General features: G+C 51.9%; 1 protein-coding gene across 1 annotated transcript in view; it reads right to left on the bottom strand.

Moving 5' to 3' along the window:
- Nucleotides 1–25,851, bottom strand: part of DHRS7B (dehydrogenase/reductase 7B) — a 28,035-nt gene extending 2,184 nt beyond the window's left edge. Inside the window, exons 1-6 of the mRNA XM_066365093.1 lie at nt 25,765–25,851; nt 17,378–17,556; nt 10,909–11,018; nt 7,102–7,318; nt 6,480–6,572; nt 1,208–1,360 (exon numbers count right to left, since the gene is read on the bottom strand). Coding sequence (XP_066221190.1) covers nt 1,208–1,360; nt 6,480–6,572; nt 7,102–7,318; nt 10,909–11,018; nt 17,378–17,556; nt 25,765–25,784 — 772 coding nt within the window. The 5' untranslated portion in view covers nt 25,785–25,851. The remainder of the gene's footprint in view (nt 1–1,207; nt 1,361–6,479; nt 6,573–7,101; nt 7,319–10,908; nt 11,019–17,377; nt 17,557–25,764) is intronic.
- Nucleotides 25,852–27,756: the final 1,905 nt, after the last annotated feature.

Raw genomic sequence — 27,756 nt, 5'->3', positions numbered from 1 at the left:
GACAGACTTTAGAAAAGGTTCTTCTGTGTGTGATACACACGTGCATCTTCCTGGAGCTCTGCCTCTGTCTGGTTTCCACTGACTTGCTGAGTGAGAGCAGCAGCCACCCAGGGCCTAGGCAGTCTGGGTTCAGGTCTGGCTGGAGGGGGTGCAAGACCAGGAGGCCTCAGGTGATCACCCCAGCACAGGCCCAAGAGGTCACATCCCAGGAGTCAGGACATGGAGGACAGGACTCAAGGGCCCTGTTCAAGCCTGGGAAAGCAAAGCCGGCTTCCATAGCAACAGCACCCCCAGGCCGACCTACCTGGGGGGCTTCTGCTTGGCCTGAGCCTGCCTCCTTGTCCAGCAAGGGGGCTCACCAGGACTGACTGCAGGTCAGCTTGGCATTCTCTGTGGGTGAAGCAGGAGGGAGACTGAGACTAGCAAACTCAGCCTCACCCCAGCAGACCAGGCTCGTTGCTTTGAGTACCCCGAAACCAGTGATTTCTCAAGCGTAGTGGGTGGGTAACCTCTGGGTCAAGCAACCCATAGACTCCATGGTTTATTCAATTTAACTTCCCTTAATTCAATGAGAACGGGTTCACTGGACATCTGGCAGCATTTCAGCTCGGGGACTTCCAGCCCTCCAAGGCGCCTGATCTGACAGCTGCGATGGATGGTTCGTGCTAAGAGGATTATGCGGCAGTATTTATATCCAATGCCTATATGTAAGTGTTTTCATTTAAAAAATTATATTCAGGCCGTGGCCGGTTGGCTCAGCAGTAGAGCGTCGGCCTGGTGTGCAGGAGTCCCGGGTTTGATTCCCAGCCAGGGCACATAGGAGAAGCGCCCATTTGCTTCTCCACCCCCCCCTCCTTCCTCTCTGTCTCTCTCTTCCCCTCCTGCAGCCGAGGCTCCATTGGAGCAAAGTTGGCCCGGGCGCTGGGGATGGCTCTGGGCCTCTGCTTCAGGCGCTAGAATGGCTCTGGTTGCAACAGAGCGACGCCCCAGATGGGCAGAGCATCGCCCCCTGGTGGGCATGCCAGGTGGATCCCGGTCGGGCGCATGCGGGAGTCTGACTGCCTCCCTGTTTCCAGCTTCGGAAAAATGAAAAAATATATATATATATATTCAAACGAATGAGCAAAGAATCATCAGATAAGAGCAGAGTATCTCACAGTGGCCAACCCATAGCTTTTTATGCAAGAAAAGAGAAACTGGTCCTCACCTCCGTATCTGGAGCCATCGGCAGTGACGGCATTTAGAGACAGGTTGGTGTGGATGTAGCCGGGGCTGATTACGGTCACCTTGATCTGATACTGTTCCATCTCGGCACGCAGACAGTCAAAGAATGCCTGGGTTGCGTGTTTAGAGGCTGCGTCTGCAAAGGATGGAAGAGGAGGGAGTAAGCTGGTGAGGGGTGGGGCTGGGTAAGACCACACACTCATTCCCATCCACTCTCTCTCTTAGAACACTGGTTTTATAATATAAGATTATGAAATTATAGTATTACAGCAATGTTCATCGCCTTATTTAGACAAGTACATTGTATCCTTGTTTTTAGGAAACACCCTGAAGCATTCAGGAGGAAAAGAGCAAAATGTCTCTAACTTTCTTCAAATAGCTCAGGAAAGAAAAATTATCAAGTTAATATACACATATGTGCACGTACACACACACACACAAAATACAATGAAGCAAACATGATAAAATGTTAACTGGGGAATGTTCTGGAGGGTACAATGGGAATTCTTTGTACTGTTCCTGCAACTTTTTTTTTTTTTTTTTTGTACTTTTCCGAAGCTGGAAACGGGGAGAGACAGTCAGACAGACTCCCGCATGCGCCCGACCGGGATCCACCTGGCATGCCCACCAGGGGGCGTCGCTCTGCCCACCAGGGGGCGATGCTCTGCCCCTCCGGGGCGTCGCTCTGCCACAACCAGAGCCACTCTAGCGCCTGGGGCAGAGGCCAAGGAGCCATCCCCAGCGCCCGGGCCATCTTTGCTCCAATGGAGCCTTGGCTGCGGGAGGGGAAGAGAGAGACAGAGAGGAAGGAGGGGGGGGTGGAGAAGCAAATGGGCGCTTCTCCTATGTGCCCTGGCCGGGAATCGAACCCGGGTCCCCCGCACGCCAGGCCGACGCTCTACCGCTGAGCCAACCGGCCAGGGCCTCCTGCGACTTTTATTTTATTTTATTTTATTTATTTTTTATTTATTCATTTTTAGAGAGGAGAGAGAGAGAGAGACAGAGAGGGAGAGAGAAGAGAGAGAGAGAGAGAAGGGGGGAGGAGCTGGAAGCATCAACTCCCATATATGCCTTGACCAGGCAAGCCCAGGGTTTCGAACCAGCAACCTCAGCATTTCCAGGTTGACGCTTTATCTACTGCGCCACCACAGGTCAGGCCTCCTGCAACTTTTAAGTCAGAAATTATTCAACTTTAAAAGAACCCCCCCAACCAAAAAGCAACATAATGCCTAATGGATAAAATATTCAAATAGTACAGAGGCTATAAAGTAAAAAAGGAAAACTGCCTTCCACTTCCAGTCTCAGAGGCAACCAGTGCTGACGGTTTCAGGCTTTATTTTTCATATTAGGTACATATATGTGACTTTACATATAAAGTAATTTTTTTGGCCCTGGCCGGTTGGCTCAGCAGTAGAGCGTTGGCCTGGCGTGCGAAAGTCCCGGGTTCGATTCCCGGCCAGGGCACATAGGAGAGGCACCTATCTGCCTCTCCACCCCTCCCCCTCTCCTTCCTCTCTGTCTCTCTCTTCCCCTCCCGCAGCCGAGGCTCCAATGGAGCAAAAGATGGCCCAGGCACTGGGGATGGCTCTGTGGCCTCTGCCCCAGGCACTAGAGTGGCTCTGGTAGCGACAGAGCGACGCCCGGATGGGCAGAGCATTGCCCCCTGGTGGGCGTGCTGGGTGGATCCCGGTCGGGCACATGCGGGAGTCTGTCTGACTGTGTCCCCGTTTCTAGCTTCAGAAAAATACAAAAAATAAAAATAAATAAGTAAGTAATAAAGTAATTTTTTTAACAGAAATGAGCTTATACTGTTCCCATTATTCCTGCAAGCGGCCTTCCTCACCTGGTGACAACAGCCCAGGCACGCCAGCCATGCAGACCTGGGGCCTCACCGACCACAGCCCCAGCCCAGCAGTGGACCCCAACGGGTGTTTCCAGGTGTGGTGGTCACAGCTGTGCTGCAGGGAGCACCCTGCCTGCCCGGGAGTGTGTGTGCACAAAACCCGAGACGGACAGGAAGTGGACTTTCACCGGGAGGAGCTGCGGAGCTGGCCCTGCATCCAGGTCTTGGACGTTGGCTCCACAACACGAGGCCAGGCGCTCTGACCGCAGGCAACGCCCCTCCACGTGGCCTTCTCGAGGAAATCACAGCATCTCCACTAGAAACAGGTCTTTCCAGTTCAAGTCCTAAATGTTCTGGCCTTAGGAAAGGGGGATCCATTCGCCAATAACGCAGGGAGGGAGGAGCTCAGAACTGTCACAGCAAGTCACACGAGAAGCTTGAGTGTCTGACCTCGCTACAGAGCCTTGTGGGGCCAGCCTCTCTGGTTTAGGCCAGGTCGCTGTGGCTGGAGGGCTAGTTCAGGGGTAGATGGGTGGACAGAGCTGCTCCTGTCACCTGTGACTCGGGGAGTGCTGCCCAGGCCCCACACCCGAGAAGAGGAACTCATCCTGGGGTCCCCAGAATAGAAGGCTGCACTCTGACACCGTCTCCCCGAGTTCTCAGGCTGCAGGCTGTCAGCGAGACTGTGCTGACCTAGTCATCACCCGAGGTTCCCGGTCTCCGCCCTGGTCTCCACAGTCACCTGTGTGGCTCTCGTGACAGCAGTGTGAGGGAGAGACTTACAGCTGAGAAGACTGCTGCCTGTCGGGCTGGCCATGTGCCCAGGAGACCCCCCATCCAGTCTGCTCATTATCCAGTGCCCAGACCAGCCACATGTGACCTTCAGTCACAGGCCAATTGGAGAACAGAACTCAGAATAAATCAAAGTTTCTAAATAATTTCGTACCAAGAACATGGTCAATTTCTGTATTCTGACTCACCTATTATTAACAGTTTACCTCATTTGCTCTATCATTTGTGATTCTGTGTGTGTGTGCCACACCATTTGAGCAGCCTTCAATGGCTGTCCTATACTCTTGGAGTAGAAACAGAAATACCAGCCATGCAAACAAACATGGATACAGTGCTTCACAATTCACAAAGGACTTTCGATCTCCATGTGTTTCATTTCATCTCTAAAACAGTTCTGTGAAGCAGGCCAGGTGGCTGTCTCGTTTTGTAAGAAAGGAAACCGAGGGTCAGAGGAGTCAAGACTTGCCAGAGGATCCACAATGGAACCAAAGGCAGAGCAGGGCTCAGAAAGAGTGAGGGAGTTTCTGTGGCGCCCCAGCCCAGACAGCTGGCCCCACCGTGCCTGCAGCTGCACAGCTGTCCCTGTCCTTAAGTGCTGCGGCCTCTGCTCGCCTGCCTCGCCCACGCCGGCGGGGCTGAGTCAGCGTTTAGAGGCGGTGAGAGCAGATCAGTGGTTATAAGTATTTACCTCTAGAGGGTGGAGCAAAGAAAGGAATTGAACTGTTTGTGAAATTACCTTTGAAGTCTTTTAATTTTTTTTAAGATTTTATTTACTCATTTTAGAGCCGCGGTTCTCAACCTGTGGATTGCGACTCCGGTGGGGGTCAAGACCCACAGGTTGAGAACCACTGTTTTAGAGAGAGAGGAGAGAGAGAAAAAAAAGGGGGAGAAGCAGGAAGCATCAACTCCCATAGGTGCCTTGACCAGGCAAACTCAGGGTTTTGAACCAGTGACCTCAGCATTCCAGATCAATGCTTCATCCACTGCGCCACCACCTGACAGGTCAGGAAATCTTTCAATTTAAGGAAACTGGATTCTGTTTGCTTGCTGGTACTACATGATGGCAGAAATCATATCTCAAAATTTTGTCTTAGCCACTTGCTTACAGGGAGGTGTAGGTATGAACTGGAAGTCCATTCAGCAGTTATTTGGTCCTATCTTTTTCCACTTTGGGGAATTTATCCTACTGAAACCCTCCCATGAGTGCCTAGAGATATAAATATTTAGGGATGTTCTATGTAGTGCATCATTGTTAATGGTTAAAAACTAAGGGGAAAAAATCCTCAAGTGTCCAGGAAAATGACTATGTCATGTATCCACTTAAAAGGATTACACAGGCCCTGGCCAGTTGGCTCAGTGGTAGAGCGTCGGCCTGGCGTGCGGAAGTCCCAGGTTCGATTCCCGGCCAGGGCACACAGGAGAAGCGCCCATCTGCTTCTCCACCCCTCCCCCTCTCCTTCCTCTCTGTCTCTCTCTTCCCCTCCCGCAGCCAAGGCTCCATTGGAGCAAAGATGGCCCGGGCGCTGGGGATGGCTCTGTGGCCTCTGCCTCAGGCGCTAAAGTGGCTCTGGTCGCAACATGGCGACGCCCAGGATGGGCAGAGCGTCGCCCCATGGTGGGCGTGCCGGGTGGATCCCGGTCGGGCGCATGCGGGAGTCTGTTTGACTGTCTCTGTTTCCAGCTTCAGAAAAAAGAAAGAAAAAAAAAAGATACATTGTCAAGTGAAACAAGCAAACCACAAAACATTATGCATAATGTGATCCCACTTTTTTTTTTTTTTTTTTTTCATTTTTCTGAAGCTGGAAACAGGGAGAGACAGTCAGACAGACTCCCGCATGCGCCCGACCGGGATCCACCCGGCACGCCCACCATGGGGCTACGCTCTGCCCACCAGGGGGCGATGCTCTGCCCATCCTGGGTGTCGCCATGTTGCGACCAGAGCCACTCTAGCGCCTGAGGCAGAGGCCACAGAGCCATCCCCAGCGCCCGGGCCATCTTTGCTCCAATGGAGCCTTGGCTGCGGGAGGGGAAGAGAGAGACAGAGAGGAAAGCGCGGCGGAGGGGTGGAGAAGCAAATGGGCGCTTCTCGTGTGTGCACTGGCCGGGAATCAAACCCGGGTCCTCCGCACGCTAGGCCGACGCTCTACCGCTGAGCCAACCGGCCAGGGCGTGATCCCACTTTTGTTGGTTTGGTCACAGGTAGAAAGGTTTGGAGGCATGTGCCTGTGCCACAAGGTATGAAGTGATGACACCCAAGGAGACATGGTGACCAATGACTGCCACTGACAGCACAGTGCTCACCCTGACCAAGCTCCAGGCACTTACTAAACGGAGCTCAGAGGTGAACTGTCTTTCTCGTGGCCTCCAAGGGTGGGGCTGCCTGTCTCCATCTGGCAGGTGCGGACTGGGGCACAGGGGGTGGGACCTCGCACAAGGCCACACAGAGAAGGAGCGCTGGGGTCTGGACCCAGACGTCCCGCCAGGAGACACATTCTGATGAAGTTCCTTCATATTCTGTGTCGAGTACTTCTCTACTGTCTGAATTCTGGATAATGTGGTATTTCTGTAATCAGGAAAACACAGAGAGAAAACCACCGGGGGGAGGGGGCAGGAAACTCACATGCGGACCGGAAAGGAATGCTGATTTTTCCCTGGATGCTGCTGATGGCCACTACGTGACCGCGCCGTCTCTGGATCATGGAGGGCAGGAGTGCTGAGGAGGAAAGAGGCCAGACTCAGAAGGGGACTTTCCTTCTGGTCACTGCAGCACGCTGAGCAGAGGCGACCTCATTCCGAGGTCATCGGAACAAGGGGTGCACAGTGACACCCTCAGTGGGGAGAACGTCCTGTGCTGAGCAGACTTCCAGCGGCCAGCAGGCAGCAGCCTCTTCACCCCCAGCCAGCTCAGCTCCCTCCCTGGGGAGGGCCTCTCCCCTAGAGCAGGATCCGTGCCTAGCACGAGTGCGTCTACTTTACAGGGTTTATAAACACCACTCGGGAAACGGAGGCCATGCTCTACCAACAAAGCTGGCCTTGAGGAGAACGTCTTGATTCAAGTCTAGAAAGTAGATACAGAAAATGCAAATAACAGTTTGGACATAGCCAGCACCCAAGCTATAAATGACAGCGCCTGTTCCAGGTAAAACAGAGAGTGAGGACAGGCAACGTCAACAAGGAACCAACTAAAGTGAAAAAAGAAAAAGAAAATCCCAATGTATCCGTGTTCTCTCGAAGTCGGCTACCTTTTGTTAGAGCTACTGGACCAAAGTAGTTTGTCTCCATGACTTTCTTGTCCACGTCCACGGTGGTGTCCAAGATGGCGCCGCGGTAGCTGATCCCAGCATTGTTGATGAGCACATCCACGTAGCCAAAGCACTGCAGGATCTCAGCTGTTGCTGCAAGTATGGCCCCAGAGTCCGCGAGGTCGAAGGCCACCACGTAAGGCCTGTGTGTCTCTACCTGGTCATATACGACAGAAACCAAATGCACCTTGAGTGAGAGGCCATGTGAGCCATGTGTCCCCGCTATTCGGAGCCCTGGAAGGACCCACTGGACATGAAATGACAAGGATGTAGCATCTCTCTTCTAAGAAGTCTCATAAACAAGAACTTGCAGTCTGACCAGGCCGTGGCACAGTGGATAGAGCATTGGACTGGGATGTGGAGGACCCAAGTTTGAGACCCCAAGGTTGCCAGCTTGAGCGCAGCTCATCTGGTTTGAGCAAAGCTCACCAGCTTGGACCCAAGGTCACTGGCTCCAGCAAAGGGTTACTAGGTCTGCTGAAGGCCGACGGTCAAGGCACATATGAGAAAGCAATCAATGAACTAATGATTGATGCTTCTCATCTCTCTCCATTTCTGTCTGTGCCTGTCTATCCCTCTCTCTGACTCTCTCTGTCTCTGTTAAAAAAAAAAAAAAAAACTTGCAGAAGCCACACCGAGACTGACAGACACAAAACAGGCTGGCCCACTCCCACGGGTATTGGCTGAGGTTCCGGAGGGACATCTCAGCTGTGGGTATTCTCCCCTAGAAGTGCGGGGGTCTCAACCCCAAGCCTGGCTCCCCAGCTCAGAGCACCAGAGCCTGGAAGAGGCGCACACGTCACATCTGGCTGTGCAAGTCCGTGGGGGTTCTGTCTGTAAGGGAGACAGGAGTCTGCTAGAAACACAGGTACCTCTGAAAGGACCGATGCACAAAACTTTGTTGGTGGCCACTCACCCTGGGCTCTGGTGGAGGAAAAGTGGACTGAACTAGAGTCACCTGAGGAGAGCTTGGGGTTTGTGGCTCTGGTGACAGAGCTGAAGGGACAGCCATGGGATCCCTGAGCTGAGTTCCCCTCCCATACTGCAGACAAGCTTTCTGGGGTGGAGCACTCCCCTTGGTGTGGCATCAGCGTGGGAGAGAGCAATAGCTCCACCCTCTAGACTCCCTTTCACCCCACCCTGCTGAGGAGTCGGCTGCCTTGGCCGGCATGTAGAACTCTTGGCAGACTCGGGGTGTCAGTGGTTGAGTTGTGTGGCTTTGGAGCAGAGCCATTGCCCCCACTTTCCTGAGAACCTGACTGGCATTTCCCCCTCATGGGAGATCTGCTGACCCCACCCTTGGGGCTCCTGGTGGCTCCCCCCTGCTGAGGGCTGGGCAGTACCTGGGATAGACTGAATTGTGTGGCTCTGGGACAGGACCACACCCCCCATCTTCATGAAGCCTGACCAGCACCTCCAGCTCACGGGAGACCCATTAGTCCCGTCCTCCTGACTCCTGGAGCCCCGCCCTGCTGAGCTCAGGCTCCGCCCAGCAGGAGCTAGGACAGACTGAGTTATGTGGCTCGAGGACAGGGGCCACTTTTCCCTTGCACACCTGAGTAGAGTAAGCCTTCCTTTCATAGGGCCTTTTTCTTTTTTCACTTTGTCTCCTTGGGCTCTATTAATTCTGCTTTCCTCACCCTGACGACTCCCTAAGACTCCACTCCCCACAAAGACGTACAAGTACCCAGCAGGTGGCAGTTAGACTTGGTACAACTGGGGACTTTTGCTGAGTGGCCTCAGACCCAGCACTGGCACTGTGTTTGAATCTGTATCAATCTGGTGAACTGACCTGCCCCTACCTGGTGGGGCAGACAAGAACCTACCTCACGCAACTCAAGCACTGCCCTGGAACTTCTGATGACCTGCGTCCAGACCCAGAACTGGCCATAGCCAGCCTTGCTGTGCAGCTTGGTCCTTCCTGTGCACACCCAGGCCCAGCAGAAGCAGCCACGAACTGTGGATGGCTTTGTAGCTCCAGAGAGGTTGCCCAGGGCCAATCCCAGGCAGAGTCTAACACTGGCCTACACCAGAGCCCCTCCCAGAGGCCCAGAACCAACACACCCCGTGGCCAGCTTCAGACAGCATCAGAGCAGGACCCAATAAGCTTCACAAGTGGCACGTCCAAAGGGAGAGCTCGCAGTCACCAGACCCTGGGCTGTGTGGTCAGTGCCTGCAGAGCAGCTCACATGCTGCCACTGGGATTGGGCCTCACAGAGAAACCACCAGCCTGAGCTGAGGGTCAATCCCACATGTAAAAGGGGCCGACAGCAATCAAGACTCAGTCATAACAGAAGGGCCCCAAAACCCACTCAAGGGACACTCCTGGAGCACCCAGGTCAGGTGATCAATGACACTGCACCACTGGACCCAACAGGACACCTACTACAGACAGAGGGCCACCTGCTAAGACTGGGAGTCACAGCAGATCTACCCGATACCCAGGAGGGAACACACAGGGGCAGCCAACATGGGGGACAAAGAAACAGGCCCCGAATTGAAAGAACAGGAAACATCTCCAGAAAAAGACCTAAATAAAATGGGGAGGCAAGTTATCAGATAGAGTTAGGAAAAATGGTTATAAGGATGCTCAAGGAACTTAGTGATACTATAAGGTACTCAGCACTACAGAAGCATAAGAAAGGACATATAAACCATAAAAACAAACCAGTCAGGAATGAAGAATACACTGGAAGAAGAGCAGGTTGGATGAAGTACAGTGTTAATCAGTGATTTGGAAGTCAAGGTAAAAACACCCCACCCAACCAGGTAAGTGGAAGGAAAAGAGAATGAGCCTGACCAGGTGGTGGCGCAGGGCACACAGCATTGACCTGGGATGCCGAGGACCCAGGTTTGAAACCCCACGGTCATCAGCTTGAGCCCTGGCTCACCTGGGTAGAGTGAGAGCTCTCCAACTTGAGCATGGGGTCATCGACATGACCCCGTAGTCGCTGGCTTGAGCCCAAGGTCACTGGCTTGGCTGGAGCCACCAAGTCAAGGCACATGTGAGAAAGCAATCAGTGAACAACTAAAGTGATGCAACTATAAGTTGATACTTCTCATTTCTCTCCCTTCCTGTCTGTCTGTCTCTGGCTCTCACAATTCTCTCTCTCACTAAAATAATAAAAAATAAATAAATAAAAGAATGATACAAAATAGGATACTTTAAGGGACCTTTAGAACATGAAGTATATAACATCCACATCACAGGTGAACCGGAAGGAGAAAAGAGAGAACAAGGGACCGAGGACCTATCAGGAAATAATGACTGACCCTAGTAAGGAAAAATGACAAGTTCAGGAAGCACAGAGAGCCCACACCAGGACATAGTATAATTAAGATGACAAAGGTTCAAGACTTAGAGAGAAGCTTAAAAGCAGCAAGGATTTGGGTATATAGACAATGGTGATAATTACAGACACTGTGAGTACATTTAGCGCCGCTTATAATGGGTAAAATGATAAACATGTCAATTTTTCCACAGTTAAACTCAACACCAACCTGCCCTTTCCACTCCCCCAACGAAAAACAGATGAGTGGGTTTCAGCAAGGTGAAGGGGGACTGGTAAGGGGTGGGTCGGAACTTGGAATGTAGGACATTCTTCCTGAGGCCGAGGAGACCTGCTGCTTCCCTGTACAGTGTGACCATGTGCCCGCCCTGCGGGTCCAGAACCCGGGAGTGGGCCCCTGTCTCAGCAGAGGACAGACTGCGCCCCTCCCCCACAGGAAACACGCCCCTGGGCTCACCTGGGTGGCCCGAGAAGCAGCGAGTTCTTCGGCGAGCTCCTCCAGGGCCTCCCTGTTCCGGCCGCAGAGCACCAGCTTAGCGCCCGCAGCGCAGAAGGCTTTGGCGCAATCTAGAGGCAGGAGAGAGAACCTTGATGGCTGAGGAAATCCAGTCTTTCTTCCCCGGCACAGTTCAGACTCACCCGGTGCTTCAGAATACGTCTTGTTTCTACACACACTGAACATGTGAGCCTTTGCCCCAGCTACAGACCAGGCACGGAGCGCCACATTCAGGCCCAGGGACAAAGGAGCTGCCGCCTTGGAGCTCAAGCTCAGTGGTGACAGACACCCACAGGGCGAGAGAGAGGCAGGAGCTGGTGGGCAGATTTGTTAAGAACTATGCTCGGAACTTTCCATAATCATCTTTAGCTCATCTTTAGCTCTGAGTAACCCTGTGCACATCATCCCCATTTCCACAACTGCGGAAGCTGAGCAAGTTCAAGCGGTACGTCCAGTGACCAGGCAGCGTGAGCACCGTGCCGCGTGTCTGCCGAGGCCCGAGTCCTACACAGCACAACCCAGGCTGCACTTAGATTCTGAGGAAACACAGGACTCCGCTGGGAAGGGGTGGGGAGGCCCGAGGGGCTGTTTTCCATGGAGTGCCGGGCAGAGCTACAAGCCAGAGGGGCACGGACAGATGCAGCTGAACAGGTAACAGAAAGTAGTTTATCAGCCTTGTGAGGCTGGAAGTGACATACGGGAGAGGGAAGAGCTCAAGTGTGCCGAGTGCCCACAACAGCGAAAGACAATAAAAAGTGGCTGCGTTTTTTGTACATGTGTGTGTGTGTGTGTGTGTGTGTGTGAGAGAGAGAGAGAGAGAGAGAGAGAGAGAGAGAGAAAGAGATAGGGAGAGGGACAGATAGGGACAGACAGGAAGGGAGGGAGATGAGAAGCATCAATTTTTTGTTGTAGCTCCTTAGTTGTTCACTGATTGCTTTCTCGTATGTGCCTTGACCGGGGGGCTACAGCAGACCGAGTGACCCCTTGCTCAAGCCAGCGACCTTGGGTTCTAGTCAGCGACCTTGAGCTTCAAGCCAGTCACCTTTGGGCTCAAGCCAGTGAGCCTGCACTTAAGCCGGATGAGTCCAGGCTCAAGCCGGGGACCTCAGGGTTTTGAAACCTGGGTCCTTAGTGTCCCAGTCTGATACTCAATCTACTGTGCCACCGCCTGGTCAGGAAAAAAAGTGGCTGCATTTTAAAAGGCTCCCTCCTGCTGGGTGGGAAGGAGAGAGACTTGGAAGAGGCCAGGCTCTGTTGAGCCCACTACTGCATTCCAGGTGACAGTGATGCAGACCCAACTAAGACTCGGTGAGGAGGAGTCCAGAAGTATTCAGGCACCTGTTAGTCCATATTCTTTTGGTGGCAAGAGAAGAGACTCAACTCACACTGCAGCAAAGCAGGAAGAGGATCTGTCAGGATTCTAGAATAGCTCAAGGATTAGGAGAAAAAGCCGAAAGGCCAAGACGTGGGAAGGGCCTCTGGCAGCAGGAACCAAGCTCTCGCAAGGCTGCTCCTCCCCAGTCTGGTTTCTGCGCTGGACGGAGTGGGGCCACAGCAGCTCTGTGCTCAGTGACACAGCTGCCCCGCCAAACAGGAGGGCCTTGGACTCGTCTCCTCCAAGCTCTGCTGTCAGAATCTCAGTGGGGCTGTGACCACTGGGGTGAGGCACCATCTCTAGGACTAGCAAGGGTTCCACGCAGCTCCCCTGAGGTCGGAGAGAAAGACCACCAGGACCCGGGGGGCTAACCCTGAGGGGGAGAGGGAGGAAGCAGAGGGTGAGGCCCTCAAGTTTCTTGCTTGTTTGGCCCCCAACATGTCCTAACTAAATGTTCAGTCCCTGAAATCTTACAACTTATGAAAACCAGGACAGCCAGTGGCCAAGAGAGTGGACTAGACTTCCTGTGTTCAACTCTGACTTGCAACATTCACTGGTTCTGTGATCTTGAGTTAAGTTGTAACCTGTTTCTCTTTCCTGTAATGTAGGGTACAGATAAAGACAGCGTGGGATTGACTGAGTTACAGTAGATACAGCAGGGGACACAAAGACTAGAACAAAAGTACCGCAGAAGAGGGGCTTCTGTATTTCTAAGCTGCCTTTTTAAAACGTTCTACAAACTGTTGGGGAAAACTGAGGCGTGAGGGTTTAAAGAAGCACTGCCCGTCTCCTGCCACCGCCCACCGGCCGGTCTGCACAGGCCACGGCAGCCTCCAGCTGACCTCTGGGCCCAGACTGAGTCTCGGGAGCCAAGCCGGTCAAATGGCGTCTTAGTGCCCATGGCTCACAGAGGGACAGGCCTGTCCCGGGAGCTGCCCAAGAGGGTGAGGGGTCAAGGCTGTTACTTCCTCTCTGGGGGGGAAGGAGGTCGTAGGGTCCCAGGCAGGGTGCCTGGTCTGACAGCCCTTTCCCCCCAAAAGAGTCAAAATTCCTTAAAGCGAACATGAGAGAAGAAATTCCAGGATCCTCTGAGAAAGAAAGCTGAGCCCTGGGTTGTCTGTGGCACAAGCCTCTTGCTCTCACTCGGTTCTCCGTCAGCCTCTCCCACAGCATGGCCTCTGCCCGCCCAGGCCAGCCCCCCACTGCCCGCCCAGGCCAGCCCCCACCACCACCACAGCCCAGGCCAGCCCCCCACCACCACCACAGCCCAGGCACATTTCCAAAGGAGGTGCTAAGTGTGCTAAATCAGTGCATTTTCAGGGGTGCTGTGTCGTCTCTGAAGATCTGCTTGGCTTGTTCACTGGCTCATCCTGACAACGTGCACAAGTCTGGACACAGCGCAGCCCCTGTCCTGCCTGTCCCTGGGTGGTCTGGTCAGCCACAGCCCCTGTCCTGCCTGTCCCTGGGTGGTCTGGTCAGCCACAGCCCCTGTCCTGCCTGTCCCTGGGTGGTCTGGTCAGCCACAGCCCCTGTCCTGCCTGTCCTGATCTTCTCCACGGAGCAGCAGAGGCCTCAAGGGCTGGTGGGGTCAGGTGGGCTGCATTCCTGAGGCCAGACCTGCTCACCCGCATTCCTCAAAATTAGGGATTTCCAGCTCTGTTGGCTTCCTCACCACATTTTGTCCTGTCCTGACCCCCCCAAAATGGACATTCTGTGAGGTCTGCACTAAAGGGTGCAGACACACAGAACCAAAGGGGGGGGGCACGGTGGTATAACAAGGGTCTGGAGAATGGCCGCCTGCGTTCTGCTTAAGCTCGGCCTCCTAGCAGAGCCGAAGGGGAAGAAACTAGCTGTGCAGGAGCAACAGAAATGGAAACAGCAGACGGACAGCTTCCCCAGGGAGGCAGGCGGTCGAGGGAGAAAGGACGTCTCAGGTGCTCTTTACCTAGGGCAGCCAGGTGACCTCCGGGGCTGCCCGCTCTGCCTGCTGTGAAGCCACGTAACTGTTCACAGCTCGGGGCTCGGGCTGGCTAACGAGGGCGTCCAGACCTCCTGACCTAACTCGAATACGAGCGAGGAGAACGGAAAGGGGTCTGATGACACAGAACATCCGACCTAACTCGAATATACGAGCGAGGAGGAGAGCGGAAAGGGTGCTGACTCCTCACCTAACCCCAGCCTCCTGAGCACCAGGCAGCGCGGGGCCTTCCTCCGCACAGAAGCTGAGGGCAGCACACCCATGACGGGCAGCACAGGGGCGCTGGCACTTGAGATGGCTGTGAAACAACCTGTTCCTATTGTATCTGGTTGGCGGGAAAGAGCCATGTGGAGTGCTGTCCCTAAAATGTGAATCAAGGCAGAATACAAGCAGAGTGATTGGAATTCACGAAATGGCTGACATTGTAACTATCTAAATATACGCATGGGGGTTTTTTCCAATTCTATTTTGTGCTGCCCTCACAGTTTTGCTGTCTGGAGGAGGACATGTGGAATGAGAAGAGAACAATGCTGGTCTCGAATGTCCTCAAACATCCCTATATTGGAGCACCTGCAACTCCACACCTTCCACGTCAGCCAACTTTTACGTACGCCTCAAGGACTCTGAATAAATGCTTCTGCAATTAAGAAAAGCAGCTGCTGACCATGCTATATATAGTATCTGAGTAAGGTCAGAGGACCAACTGTGGCAAAGGGCCTGGAGGCAGCTGTCCCCATGTAGGCGTGGATATCTAATGACAGACCCAGGGCTCACCCTCGGAGACCTCACCGAAACATCACAGCGACTTACAAATGAGTCCACACCCCTGAAAGCCTTCCCAGGACCCCTGGCCAGCTGCAAGGCTCTGACTGCAGAGAAGGCCCTCCCTGCTCCTTTGTGTTCCGGCGACACCCCGAGTGCTCACTAGCCCCTGCACCCCTGCTGCTCCCAGCATCAGGCGTGTTGTGAAGTCCCGCCCTGCCCACTCACACTGCCTCTCCCTTGGCCACATCCGCCTCCGGGAGACAGGACTGGGTTCTGGAGTCAGAGATGTGAGTTCAGATCTTGCTTCATGCCTCGGCCAGTCAGCTCGGTCAGTTCAAGTGTCATCCCGCAACACCAGGTCGCAGGTCTCCCCCGGGTCAGGGCACACACGCGAACGACCGGGGAGTGCACACTAAGTGGAGCGACAAACGAATGCTTCCCGCACTTCCTCTCTCTAAAAAGCAGTCCACACAAAATAAACCTTGGCTTCACACTGTCTGGCTAGACGTCTTCGGCAAGTCATACCTTTCCTGAATCTCAGTCGCAAGGACCCAGGGCACCCTCCTGCCTCCACTGCGGACCGGGCAGTGCCCTGAGGGAAGACCCCGCCTCTCTCTCTTCCTCTGTGAACTCCTTGAGGGACAGGACCCTGTCTTCTGTCCGTCTGTCCCAGCACTTGGCCCCCAGTGCTGGCTGTGCTGTCACCCACGAAAGGATGCAGCCAAGGTGGGCACACGCAACCCGGGGCGCCCTGGCCTCTCTACGGAGTGGAGCTGATGTGGATGAGACACTGGTGTGATGCACGCTGTGTGCGGAGGCCAAGGAGGAGCGGAGGCTCCACGTCACGTGCCTCAGTTTGCCCTTTGTACCCCGTTTCCCTTCTAAGGCCTGTGGCTGGTCTAATAATTAAGTTGATAGAAGACAGATTAACAGGAGGAAAAATTTTAATTTTCTATGTACAGAGCCCCCCCAAAATTATGAGGCTCTAAGAAGTGACCAAAGTAGGCAGCTTTCATACCTTTTAGACAAAAAAAATAAAAAAGAAACCCAGTAAATTTGTGAAGAACTGACAGGATCCAGAGGTTCGAGCTCTGGGGAGTGAATTCGTGCAGAATTAACAGGGTTGTTTTACAGCCTTCTGGCCTCGCGGTCACCATCTTTGGTGGTGAGGACCCTTCTACCTCCTGGTACAGGGAGAGTACGTTTTAAAATAAGTTTTCAATTACAGTTCACATTAAATATTACAGTATCTTATGTTCATTTCAGGTGTACGTAGTGGTTAGACAACCATATACTGTAAGAGTATATTTCCCCATTATTTCCAAATCCCCCTCACCCCAACCACAGTTACTACACCGCTGACTCTGTCAGGGAGGGCACACACTTTCACGTGGCAGATTCATTTCCTGCTTCCAAGGGAGCAAAACAGGGTCCGAGTGTCCTGTCCTTGCACTGACTTTCTTAAATAACTTTACTTCACAATTATCAATATGGCAAAGGGACATATTTTGGGGTGAGCCACGGCCCCCCTTCATTACTGGTCCATGTGCACGTTTGGCAGGGAGCTGAGGACGGCACCACAAACTCCTCTGTGTTGGGAGGAGGGGCGGCGACTGGCCCCAGACCCGTGTCCTGGCACGCACCTCCCGGGGCCGACGCTCAGCCTGCTCCCCGAGCCCGAGGGGGGTCAGCTGGAGAAGCCAGGCCGCTGAGGGCTCACCTGCTCCACTCCCAGCCCTGCAGAGCTGTGCCCAGGGCAGAAAGGTGACCCAAGGCCTGTCCTGAAGAAGGGGTGCTGCTCCACTCCCAGCCCTGCAGAGCTGTGCCCAGGGCAGAAAGGTGACCCCTGCAGAGCTGTGCCCAGAGCTGTGCCCAGGGCAGAAAGGTGACCCCTGCAGAGCTGTGCCCAGAGCTGTGCCCAGGGCAGAAAGGTGACCCGAGGCCTGTCCTGAAGAAGGGGTGCTGGTGGAACCAGGAACAGGCGTGCTCTGTGTGGCCCTCAGAGAGGCCATCAGTTGTCTACATTTGAAGACTGGGCCTATCTGAAAACCAGCTGGAGCTGAGTGAGGCGGCCCCCGGGATGGACGTGCCGTCTCCAGGTGGCCATGGTTTTCCTCACTGGCCTCTGCCTCCCAACACTGGTGCTGAGTCTCACTGCACTGAAGCTCTTGCTTTTACCAGCTGGACCACGAACAGCACCATGCTCGTTCCTGAGTCACCCAGCGGCTTCGCTGACCTGTGCCTGTGCAGCTGGGCGGCTCCTTGAGCCCGGCCGCCTTCCCTGCCCCCCACAGCAGAGCCTCAGGACCCACCTCGCCCCAGCCCCGACGTGGCGCCTGTAATGACCACAACCGCGCCCTGGAGGTAGGCCTTCGTCCGCATGCACTGCAGCAACTTGAAGAGGCCTAAGAGTCCCACGCAGCCGAGCAGCAGGGGCAGGATGGCCGTGGAGGGCGTGAAGTCCATGGCCCTCACCACCAGCCAACTCTTCCTGGAAGAACCAAAACCAAACAGACCAGTGATGAAACATGGAGAACTCAAGAAGCTTGCCAACCCCTCCCCCCCAGTCTGCCACGGAGTCGGTGTCTCCGGTGAGGACTTCAGCTCTGAGTCCAGCACACACCTTCCCAGGCCTGAGCACGTCTGCTGCCCAGCGTCACGGAGTCTGTCTCTCACCTGCACTGACGAGAGCAGACAGCACAGCCACAGACCCCGCACTGCCTCTCAGAGCTGGGCAGTGACCTGGCCCAGCCGGGAGAGTCACTTAGCTCAGGACCTGTCACCTGGGGAGTGTTCAGAAGGCACTAGCCTATCAGCACCCACCGACTCTCCTTCTGAAACCCTGCTTTGGAAAACTTAATATCCATTATCATTTTTCCCCATTATCATTTTTAAATTCCTGGGTATTTGTGAAACTAGAATTAAAAACAAACAAAGAAAACCATATCAATCTTTACTCTCCTACTTGAGAAGATGGATGTTCCTGGCTGGAGCTGCCCCTGGACGGATCTGTGATGGCCGCACACGTACTGCTGGCCACAGGCCTCATGGACACCCAGAGGGAATTCACAGTGGAGCTGTTCTCTGCCAAGCATGGGCACCGACTTGGGCAATCACAGGTCCTTATGCCAGGCAGGCCCCGACTTGAACCACCCTGCCTGACCCAGAGTCACCTGGAACCAGCTGCTGCCTAGGATGACCGGGGTGGGGTGGGGGACACTGTTCACAAAAGGACATCATGGTGTGGCCTCTGGCTGGGAACCAGGTGGAAAGGACCCTGCTCTCTGCCCCAGACCGACCCTGGTGGCTGAGCCAGAACCACCACTGAAGAGAGAGAGAGAGAGAGAGAGAGAGAGAGAGGGAGAGTGTGTGTGTGTGTGTGTGTGTGTAACACCAATACTTAGCCTGTGGCCTCCCGAGATTCAGAGGTTATTGAGACCCCTGGGAAACGCAGACTAACTACAGCTAGGTGACGGCAGTGCAGGGGTTACAAGGATGAACCCTCAAACAAGCCTGTCTGGACCCACATCCTGGCTCAGGGGAAGGGACGTCACAGCTTTGAGCGTCCAGGACCCTCGTCTGTACGATGAGGGTGCGCGAGTGACCCCCTCGGGGGTTGTGACGAGGCCAGATGCATGAGCGCACGGATCAGTGTGCTCAGTGGAGGCAGCTGCTGTCAGCATCATCACAACCCAACCAGCTGACACCTTCTGGTCTGGGACGTAGCTTCACAGCATGCAGGTTTCCAAGGCTGTCTGAAAAGTCTCCATTTATGAGAACTGGTTTCTCCCAAATAAAGAAATATACACTCCTCTTTAATTTTAAATTTTCATGCCTTCCTACTTTTAATTAAATTAACAAACAGGAAAAAACTTTTGGCAAAGTTGGGATCCCACGTCCCAAGGTCTGTATCAGACAATGTGGCTACCATAACCGTCATCGAGGCCACCGCAACAAGGAGAGAGCAGAGTTCTGAAAAGTTCCTTCTACCGCTGGCCACACCCAGGGAAGAGCAAGATGAAAACAAACGCACCAGCAAGGCTCCCACAGGAGGACAAGTGCAGCTTCTAACAAACTGCACTTTCACGGACCTGGTCAGAATCCAAGCCAACAGTCTAGGACAGGGGTCCCCAAACTATAGCCCCCGCCACACTTCCGGAAGGGGCACCTCTTTCATTGGTGGTCAGTGAGAGGTGTACATAGCGTCGCTCACGTACAGTATTACTTCCAGTGATGCTGGACACACACATCACGACTCCGGAAGCGCGTCATATCACTTGTTACGGCTAGCAGTCACAAATATGGAACCGGACATTGACCATCTCATTAGCCAAAAGCAGGCCCATAGTTCCCATTGAAATACTGGTCAGTTTGTTGATTTAAATTTACTTGTTCTTTATTTTAAATATTGTATTTGTTCCCGTTTTGTTTTTTTACTTTAAAATAAGATATGTGCAGTGTGCATAGGGATTTGTTCATAGTTTTTTTTATAGTCCAGCCCTCCAACAGTCTGAGGGACAGCGAACTGGCCCCCTGTGTTAAAAGTTTGGGGACCCCTGGTCTAGGACATGAAGGAGAGAGAAAACTACACATCGTCTTGGACACTTCCAGGATTCCTTGAGCACCTGACAACCCTGCATGCCAGCCATGATCTCCTGGCCCTCGGGACCACTGTCCAGGGAAAATATGGCACAAGGTTAATGGGATCCATCCTCAGCCCACAGGCCAGCTTTCTACCTGGGACTCTGTATCTTTCTATTTCAGAGGTCAACCTATTATATATCTCAGGGTTTGTGTCCAACGCCTCAAACAAGTAGAGGTTCCATCTTTTGCAGGTAGATCTGTGTGTGTTATGAAAAGCAGAAAGTCCAGGCTATTTTCAAGTTTTCTTCAGCTTTTACTTTGAGTCAGGCCCCCTATACCTCCTCTGTATGCGTTCCGTCCTCCAGGGATGTCGACGGGTGGGACTTCTCTGGTCAGGTATGCAGCCCCCAGTCACCCGCGACCTGTGGGAGTCCACCCAGCCTGTCCACCGCTGTCTTCCTCACAGGATCTCTTAAATCTGCAGCCTGTGGGAGTCCACCCAGCCTGTCCACCGCTGTCTTCCTCACAGGATCTCTTAAATCTGCAGCCTGTGGGAGTCCACCCAGCCTGTCCACCGCTGTCTTACTCACAGGATCTCTTAAATCTGCAGCCTGTGGGAGTCCACCCAGCCTGTCCACCGCTGTCTTACTCACAGGATCTCTTAAATCTGCAGCCAGTCCATTGGTCCACTGCTTGCCCAATGAGGGCCACAACCTTAGACTAGCAAAGCTGCCACCCTTTGCTGACACAGCAGCTGGGCATGTTTTGTTTTGTTTTCTTTCTGCCTCCAACAGGGAGACGGCTTGTTCCACAGCCTGCCCTGCTTGGTTAGAGACCGCATCAACTCGTGAGCTGCAGGTCCGGATGCAGTCAACCCTTTGTAAGGCTAGTTTCTCACTGGTCTTACCTGATGCTCAGTGGTTTTTCATGAATCAATGCTTCCCAAATTGTTGTCTTTGATTAATTTTCAGAACTCTGATACGGTTGTTTTTGACAATTTTGTCCTGTTTTAAAGTTTTTTGTTGTTGTTTTGAGATTTGCCAACTTCCTCACTCTCCCATACCAGAAGTCTTCTCCTGATCCCAAGGACTTTTTAATAGAACTTTTTCATTCTTTTCTTTTCTTTTCTTTTCTTTCTTTTTTTTTTTTTTTTTTTTTTTGGTGAGAGGAAGGGAGATAGTGAGGCAGACTCCTGCATGCACCCCGACGGGGATCCACTCGGCCACCCCATCAGGGGTTGAAGCAGAGCTACTTTTACTGCCTGAGGCTGACACATTCAGACGAACCAAGCTACCCTCAGCGCGAAGGGCCACGCTCAAACCAATCTAGCCACTGGTTGCAGGAGGGGAAGAGGGAGAGAGGGGGGAGGGAAGCAGATGGTCACTTATCCTGTGTGCCCTGAGTGGGAATCGAACCTATGACGTCCATACGCTGGGGCAACACTCTATCCACTGAGCCATCAGCCAGGTTAATTTTTTCTACTGCTATAAATTAAAACTCTGACAATAACACAAAACTAATAAAGAGAAATGTGTCTCTCAAATATTCCTATCTGAATGTCTTACCTATAAAATACTGCATCTCATTTAGGGTCTTTCAAGAGCTGCCTTGTAAAATCTTATCTGTGCAAAGTTACATTAAAAAAGCAATTATCTGGCCCTGGCCAGTTGGCTCAGTGGTAGAGCGTTGGCCTGGCGTGCAGAAGTCCCGGGTTCGATTCCCGGCCAGGGCACACAGGAGAAGCGCCCATCTGCTTCTCCACCCCCCACTCCCCCTCTCCTTCCTCTCTGTCTCTCTCTTCCCCTCCCGCAGCCAAGGCTCCATTGGAGCAAAGATGGCCCGGGCGCTGGGGATGGCTCCTTGGCCTCTGCCTCAGGTGCTAGAGTGGCTCTGCAATGCCCCAGAGAGGCAGAGCATCGCCCCCTGGTGGGCAGAGCGTAGCCCCCGGTGGGCGTGCTGGGTGGATCCCGGTCGGGCGCATGCGGGAGTCTGTCTGACTGTCTCTCCCTGTTTCCGGCTTCAGAAAAATACAGAAAAAAGAAAAAAAAAAAGCAATTATCCTTGATTTAAAGTTGGGAGGGAGATACTAATCATTACAACATTTCCTTCTTGTTGTATACATTCATATTCCCACTTTATCCAGTTCCCCTGGCTCGGTGTCAGTTGCTACAGTAGTCCAACCACACCTTCCGATACAATACAAAACCAAATTTTGCTTCTTACAATTCATTGTCATCCCCCCCAACTAAGTAGTATCTTTTTATTTTTCTTTCTTTCTTTTTTTTTTTTTTTTCATTTTTCTGAAGCTGGAAACAGGGAGAGACAGTCAGACAGACTCCCGCATGCGCCCGACTGGGATCCACCCGGCACGCCCACCAGGGGCAACGCTCTGCCCACCAGGGGGCGATGCTCTGCCCATCCTGGGCGTCGCCATGTTGCGACCAGAGCCACTCTAGCGCCTGAGGCAGAGGTCACAGAGCCATGCCCAGCGCCCGGGCCATCTTTGCTCCAATGGAGCCTCGGCTGCGGGAGGGGAAGAGAGAGACAGAGAGGAAGGAGGGGGGGGGTGGAGAAGCAGATGGGCGCTTCTCCTGTGTGCCCTGGCCGGGAATCGAACCCGGGTCCTCCGCACGCTAGGCCGACGCTCTACCGCTGAGCCAACCGGCCAGGGCAGTAGTATCTTTTTAAATTTAAGTTTGTCTTGCTTTTTCACTAAGATCAAGTTGTCAGCTACCATTTTTCTAGTGATTATAAATGAGAGATGTGAAAAATAATTTGAATTGTTTATTGAAGAAGTAAACTGTTTTTGGAACCAGGCAAACCTTGGTTGGAATGCCAATAATCAGGCTAAGTGAGTGTCTTTGGACAAGTTATTTAACATTTCAACCAGTTTCCTCACCTGCAAAATATGTCTACTATCTGCTTTACACAGTTGCAGGAAGGATAACTATATATACTAAGAATCTTCTATATTTCCCAGATAAATGACAGCAATTATCACTACAATTGCTGAATTATCTATCTAGAAAGATGGTAGGGATGTCAAAGTAAAGAGAAAGAATAAAGAAAAGGAATTCACCAGTCTTCCTCCCTGCTGTGTGCAGCACTAATGGATGGCCAGACTAGTTTAGATTCTTTAGCTCTGCCTATCTAACAATAAACAATCAGATGATCTTCTCTTTTTCATTCCCTCTTTTCATTAATTGAGATCCTCTACATCAGGGGTCCCCAAACTTTTTACACAGGGAGCCAGTTCACTGTCCCTCAGACGGTTGGAGGGCCGGACTATAAAAAAAACTATGAACAAATCCCTATGCACACTGCACATATCTTATTTTAAAGTAAAAAAACAAAATGGGAACAAATACAATATTTAAAATAAAAAACAAGTAAATTTAAATCAACAAGCTGACCAGTATTTCAATGGGAACTATGGGCCTGCTTTTGGCTAATGAGATGGTCAATGTGCTCCTCTCACTGACCACCAATGAAAGAGGTTCCCCTTCCGGAAGTGCAGCGGGGGCCGGATAAATGGCCTCAGGGGGCCGCATGTGGCCCGCGGGCCGTAGTTTGGGGACCCCTGCTCTACACAGTGCAATATTCTATCACAAGATCGAGGAGGACGTCCAGAACTGTCCAGCGCCTCCTGCCACTACTCTAGGAAATTTGGCCCTGACTGGGTTGCTCAATTGTTTATAGCACTGTCCTGACATGCCAAGGTTACAGGTTGGAATCCCAGTCAGGACACATATACAAATTACCCAATGAATGCATAAATAAGTGAAACAAATCAATGTTTCTCTATCTCTCTCAAAGCAATAAATAAAATATTTTTAAAAAGAAAAGATTTTGGCCCTAGCCGGTTGGCTCAGTGGTAGAGCATCGGCCTAGCGTGCAGGAGTCCCGGATTCGATTCCCGGCCAGGGCACACAGGAGAAGTGTCCATCTGCTTCTCCACCCCTCCCCCTCTCCTTCCTCTCTGTCTCTCTCTTCCCCTCCCACAGCCAAGGCTCCACTGGAGCAAAGTTGGCCTGGGCGCTGAGGATGGCTCCATGGCCTCTGCCTCAGGCGCCAGAATGGCTCTGGTTGCAACAGAGCGATGCCCCAGATGGGCAGAGCATCACCCCCTGGTAGGCGTGCTGGGTGGATCCCGGTCGGGTGCATGTGGGAGTATGTCTGACTGCCTCCCCGTTTCCAACTTTGGAAAAATACACACACACAAAAAAAGACAAAAATGTTGAGCCTAACCAGTGGTGGCGCAGTGAATAGAGCACAGACCTGGGATGCTGAGGACCCAGGTTCAAAACCCCAAAATCGCTGGCTTGAGCAAGGGGTCACTGGCTTGGCTGGAGCCCCTGGTCAAGGCATGTATGAGAAGCAATCAATGAACAACTAAAGTGAAGCAACTACAAGTTGATGCTTCTTATCTCTCTCACTCCTTGTCTGTCTAGCACGTGCACACACACATGCAAAAAAACAAAAAACAAAAAACCCCCAAAACTAAATTATGCATTGTATAAGAGTGTCTTTATAAATGAATGTTTGTATCCTAGGTGGGTAACATAGGGCTTGGACCCTAGTGGGACTAAACAGTGTTTATTAAATCATTTTGCAAACCAGAGACATATATGATGAAATACAATATTGGCACTCTGTGTCTATTAGCTTTGCAGTGCAAATTATCAAAGCCGATTAAGTCTCATATTTAGCTATTTTTCTCTCCTCTAATTCCCAATTCCCATCCTGTCGGAAACCAAAGGTCTAAACCACGTTTGAAGAAGGAGACTCGGCTCCAAGACCCAGCTGGAAAACAGATGCTTTGTGGAGGGGATGATATGCTCTGAGAAGCAAATAGACCAAGATTGGGGAGCAGTGTTCTTGCAGGACAAGATCCCTACCTCTATTTTGTGTCTGACTTCCCGACATTCTCCACCCTTTGGCCACACAGATCTTTCAGTTACACAAGATATAAGCCCTCCCCCCCTTTATTATTCATCTCATACATGGTAACTATTCTGTCTCTACCAGTTGCTTAATCAATCTACAACCCTGAAAAAGATCAGGACAAAGACATTTTCCAAAAGCACAATGTTTTTGTCAGAGACTCTGTTTTCTAGAATAAAAGAACCCCAAACTACCCTATTAGCCAAGATAGATACTGTATTAAAATACATGATCCCACCAAAGAAATTAAAAATGTTGCAACGGAAAATAATTTAACAAATTAGTTGTCTCTGTTTTCTAAAAAACAAAAAACAAACCAAATTAGTTGTCTCTGTTTTCTAAGAAACAAAAACAAACAAACAAAAAAAACCCCAGTAATTCAGCGAAACACAGTTTACGTATATCCATATTTATAACGCCTCCTTTAAAGCAAGCCTGATGACGAGGACTACAGAAATTTCAGTCCGCTGTGAATCTGGAAGCCTCGCCGCCTTCCCAGACAGTCCAGCCTGCGCGATCGATCTCACTGACGCTGGATAACCTCAGGAGTGGGCGTGTTATTTCCAGAGATCAAGCCGAAGACACAAGCGGTAAGAGTTGAAGACAGGCGTCCCCAAGTCGCCAGAAAGCGGCAGAGGAAGCAGGGCCCCGAGCGAGGCGTCGACCACAGCCATTCCCAGGATGAGTGCCCAGGACTCAGCACTCTCTCCTGCCTGCTGAAAAACGGGGTCTCCCGCCTCACCCCAACTCTCTTAGCACCAAGCTCAGACGCAGCCCGAGTCCGGCGCCTGACCCCAGTCTCGCCCCTCGCTCCTCGGTGCAGAAACGACCAGCACGAGCCGGGAGCACCGGCTGGTCGGGGCCGGGGCCGGGGCCGGGGCCGGGGCGGACGGGCCCGCTGCCTCCACGCACCCACTTCCAGCCGCGATCCCCCGGGACGCCGGAGCCCGGCCCCACGGGGAGAGCGCGACACGAGCGAGCGCGGAGGCCGCGGGAAGCGGGGAGGCCTGCGCGGAGCAGGCACCCGAGCGGCCCCAGCCTGCCTCTCCGCCCGGCCTGTCCCCTCGCCCGGCCAGGAATGCGGTCGCGTCGGAATCCGCCCACGTGCCCTCAGCCCTGGGCGGGACCCCACGCCCCTCGCCGCCCAGGTTCCTGCCTCCCCGCTCCCTACCTGCTCGCCGCCGAGACCATGGGGCCATCAGCCGCAGCGTCCGCCTCGGAAGCGACGTTAACCGCCTTCGCCACGCTGCGCCCAATGACAGCCTTTGGGCTGCGCACGCGCGTTGGACATGCGGCCCTCAAGGCGCCGATAGGAGGCGCAGCACGTAACGGCGTCCTTCCCATCTTCCGGAGGAAAATGGGGAAGGTGTTGGTTTGGGTTCCGTGAAACCTGGGGGGGGGGGGGGGGGGGGGGTAAAGGGCGACAAAGTTGGACAGTGTGTCTGTCCTACACGTATCAAGACTTCTTAGAAAGCCATACGAATTGAAACAGTATGCCATTGGTGCAAAGATAGACCAAGAGAAGCAGTGGTGTGCAAAAATAATGCAAGCAGTAAATACAAAGATCTGATTGGTTTTATTAAGTGATTAAGGAATGGGGTAGCATCCCACCCAGAAAATAGGAGCTCCAAAGGGCTCCAGAAAAGGAAAGGTTGTTCTGTTTAAAAATTACAGTTGACGTGCATTATTAGTTTCAGGTGTACACTCCAGTGATTAGACATCACATAACTTAGTGATCGTCTTGATGACTTTGCATCCGTCTGAGAGCATGCATAGTCATTGGAATATTGCTGACCATATGCCCTATGCTATATTTACATCCCTGCAACTATACTATAACTGCCAATTTGTACTACTTAATCCCTTCACATTTTTTCACTTATTTTCCCAAACCCCCTCCCATCTGGCAACTGTCCAACTGTTCTCTGTATCCATGAATTTGTTTCTGTTATGCTTGTTCATTTGTTTTGTTTTTTAGATTCAATTGTTGATAGATATGTATTTATTGCCATTTTATTGTTCATATTTTGATGTTTTTCCCCTTGTTTTAAAAATATTTATTTTTCATTGATTTGAAAGAGAGAGATGAAGGAGAAGAGAGAGGAGCATCATCTCATTGTTTCACTTAGCTGTGCATTCATTAGTTGCTTCTCATATGTCCCCTAAATGGGGATCGAACCTGGAACCTCAGCATACCTGGATAACACTCTGTCCTCTGAGTCACCAGGCCAGGGCCTCCTCTTCTTAAAGGAGACCCTTTAATATTTCTTGTAATACTGGTTTGGTAGTGATGAATTTATTTAGCTTTTTCTTGTCTGGGAAGTTCTTTATCTGTCCTTTGATGCTGAATGATAGCTGTGCTGGGTAGCTTAGTCTTGATTGTAAGTCCTTGCTTTATATCACATTGAATATTTCTTGCCTATCTCTTCTGGCCTGCAAGGTTTCTGTTGAGAAGTCAGCTGACAGTCTTATGGGAGCTCCTTTCTGGTAACTGTCTTTTTCTTGCTGCTTTTAAGATTCTCTCTCTGTTTTAAAACATTTTGCATTTTAATAACAGTGTGTCTTGGTGTGGGCCTCTTTGGATTCACCTTTGGAATTCCCCGTGCTTCCTGGACTTGTGTGTCTTTTTTTCTTCACCAGGTTAGGAAGTTTTTAGTTATTATTTCTTTTCTTTTTTAAGACTTTATTCATTTTATAGAGGAGAAAGAGAAAGAGAGAAGAGGGGGGAGGAACAGGAAGCATGAACTCCTCAAAAGTGCCTTGACTGGGCAAGCGCAGGGTTTTGAACCAACGGCCTCAGCATTCCAGGTCAATGCTTTATCCACTGCGCCACCACAGGTCAGGCCAATTCTTTATTTTCTTACTGATGCTCTGAGTGGCCCTTTTCTGCTACCTTGTCTTCTAATCACTGACTCAATCCTCTGCTTCATTATGCCTGCTACTGATTTTTTCTAGTGTATTTTTCAGTTCAGATATTGTATCCTTTATTTCTGACTAAATCTTTTTATGGTTTTTATGTCCTTTCTGATGTTTACTATTTCTTTACGTTTTCACAGAGTTAATCCATTCTTCCCCTAAATTTCTTGAAGATCCTTATAACCATTGTTTTGAACTCTTTATCTGGTGGCTTGCTTGCCTAGTTTTCATTTAGTTCTTTTTCTGA

The sequence above is a fragment of the Saccopteryx leptura genome, chromosome 2 (assembly GCF_036850995.1).
Source record: "Saccopteryx leptura isolate mSacLep1 chromosome 2, mSacLep1_pri_phased_curated, whole genome shotgun sequence".
NCBI classification, from domain to species: Eukaryota; Metazoa; Chordata; class Mammalia; order Chiroptera; family Emballonuridae; genus Saccopteryx; species Saccopteryx leptura.
The sequence above is the reverse complement of the archived record's forward strand: the minus strand, read 5'-3'. Positions and strand labels throughout refer to the sequence as shown.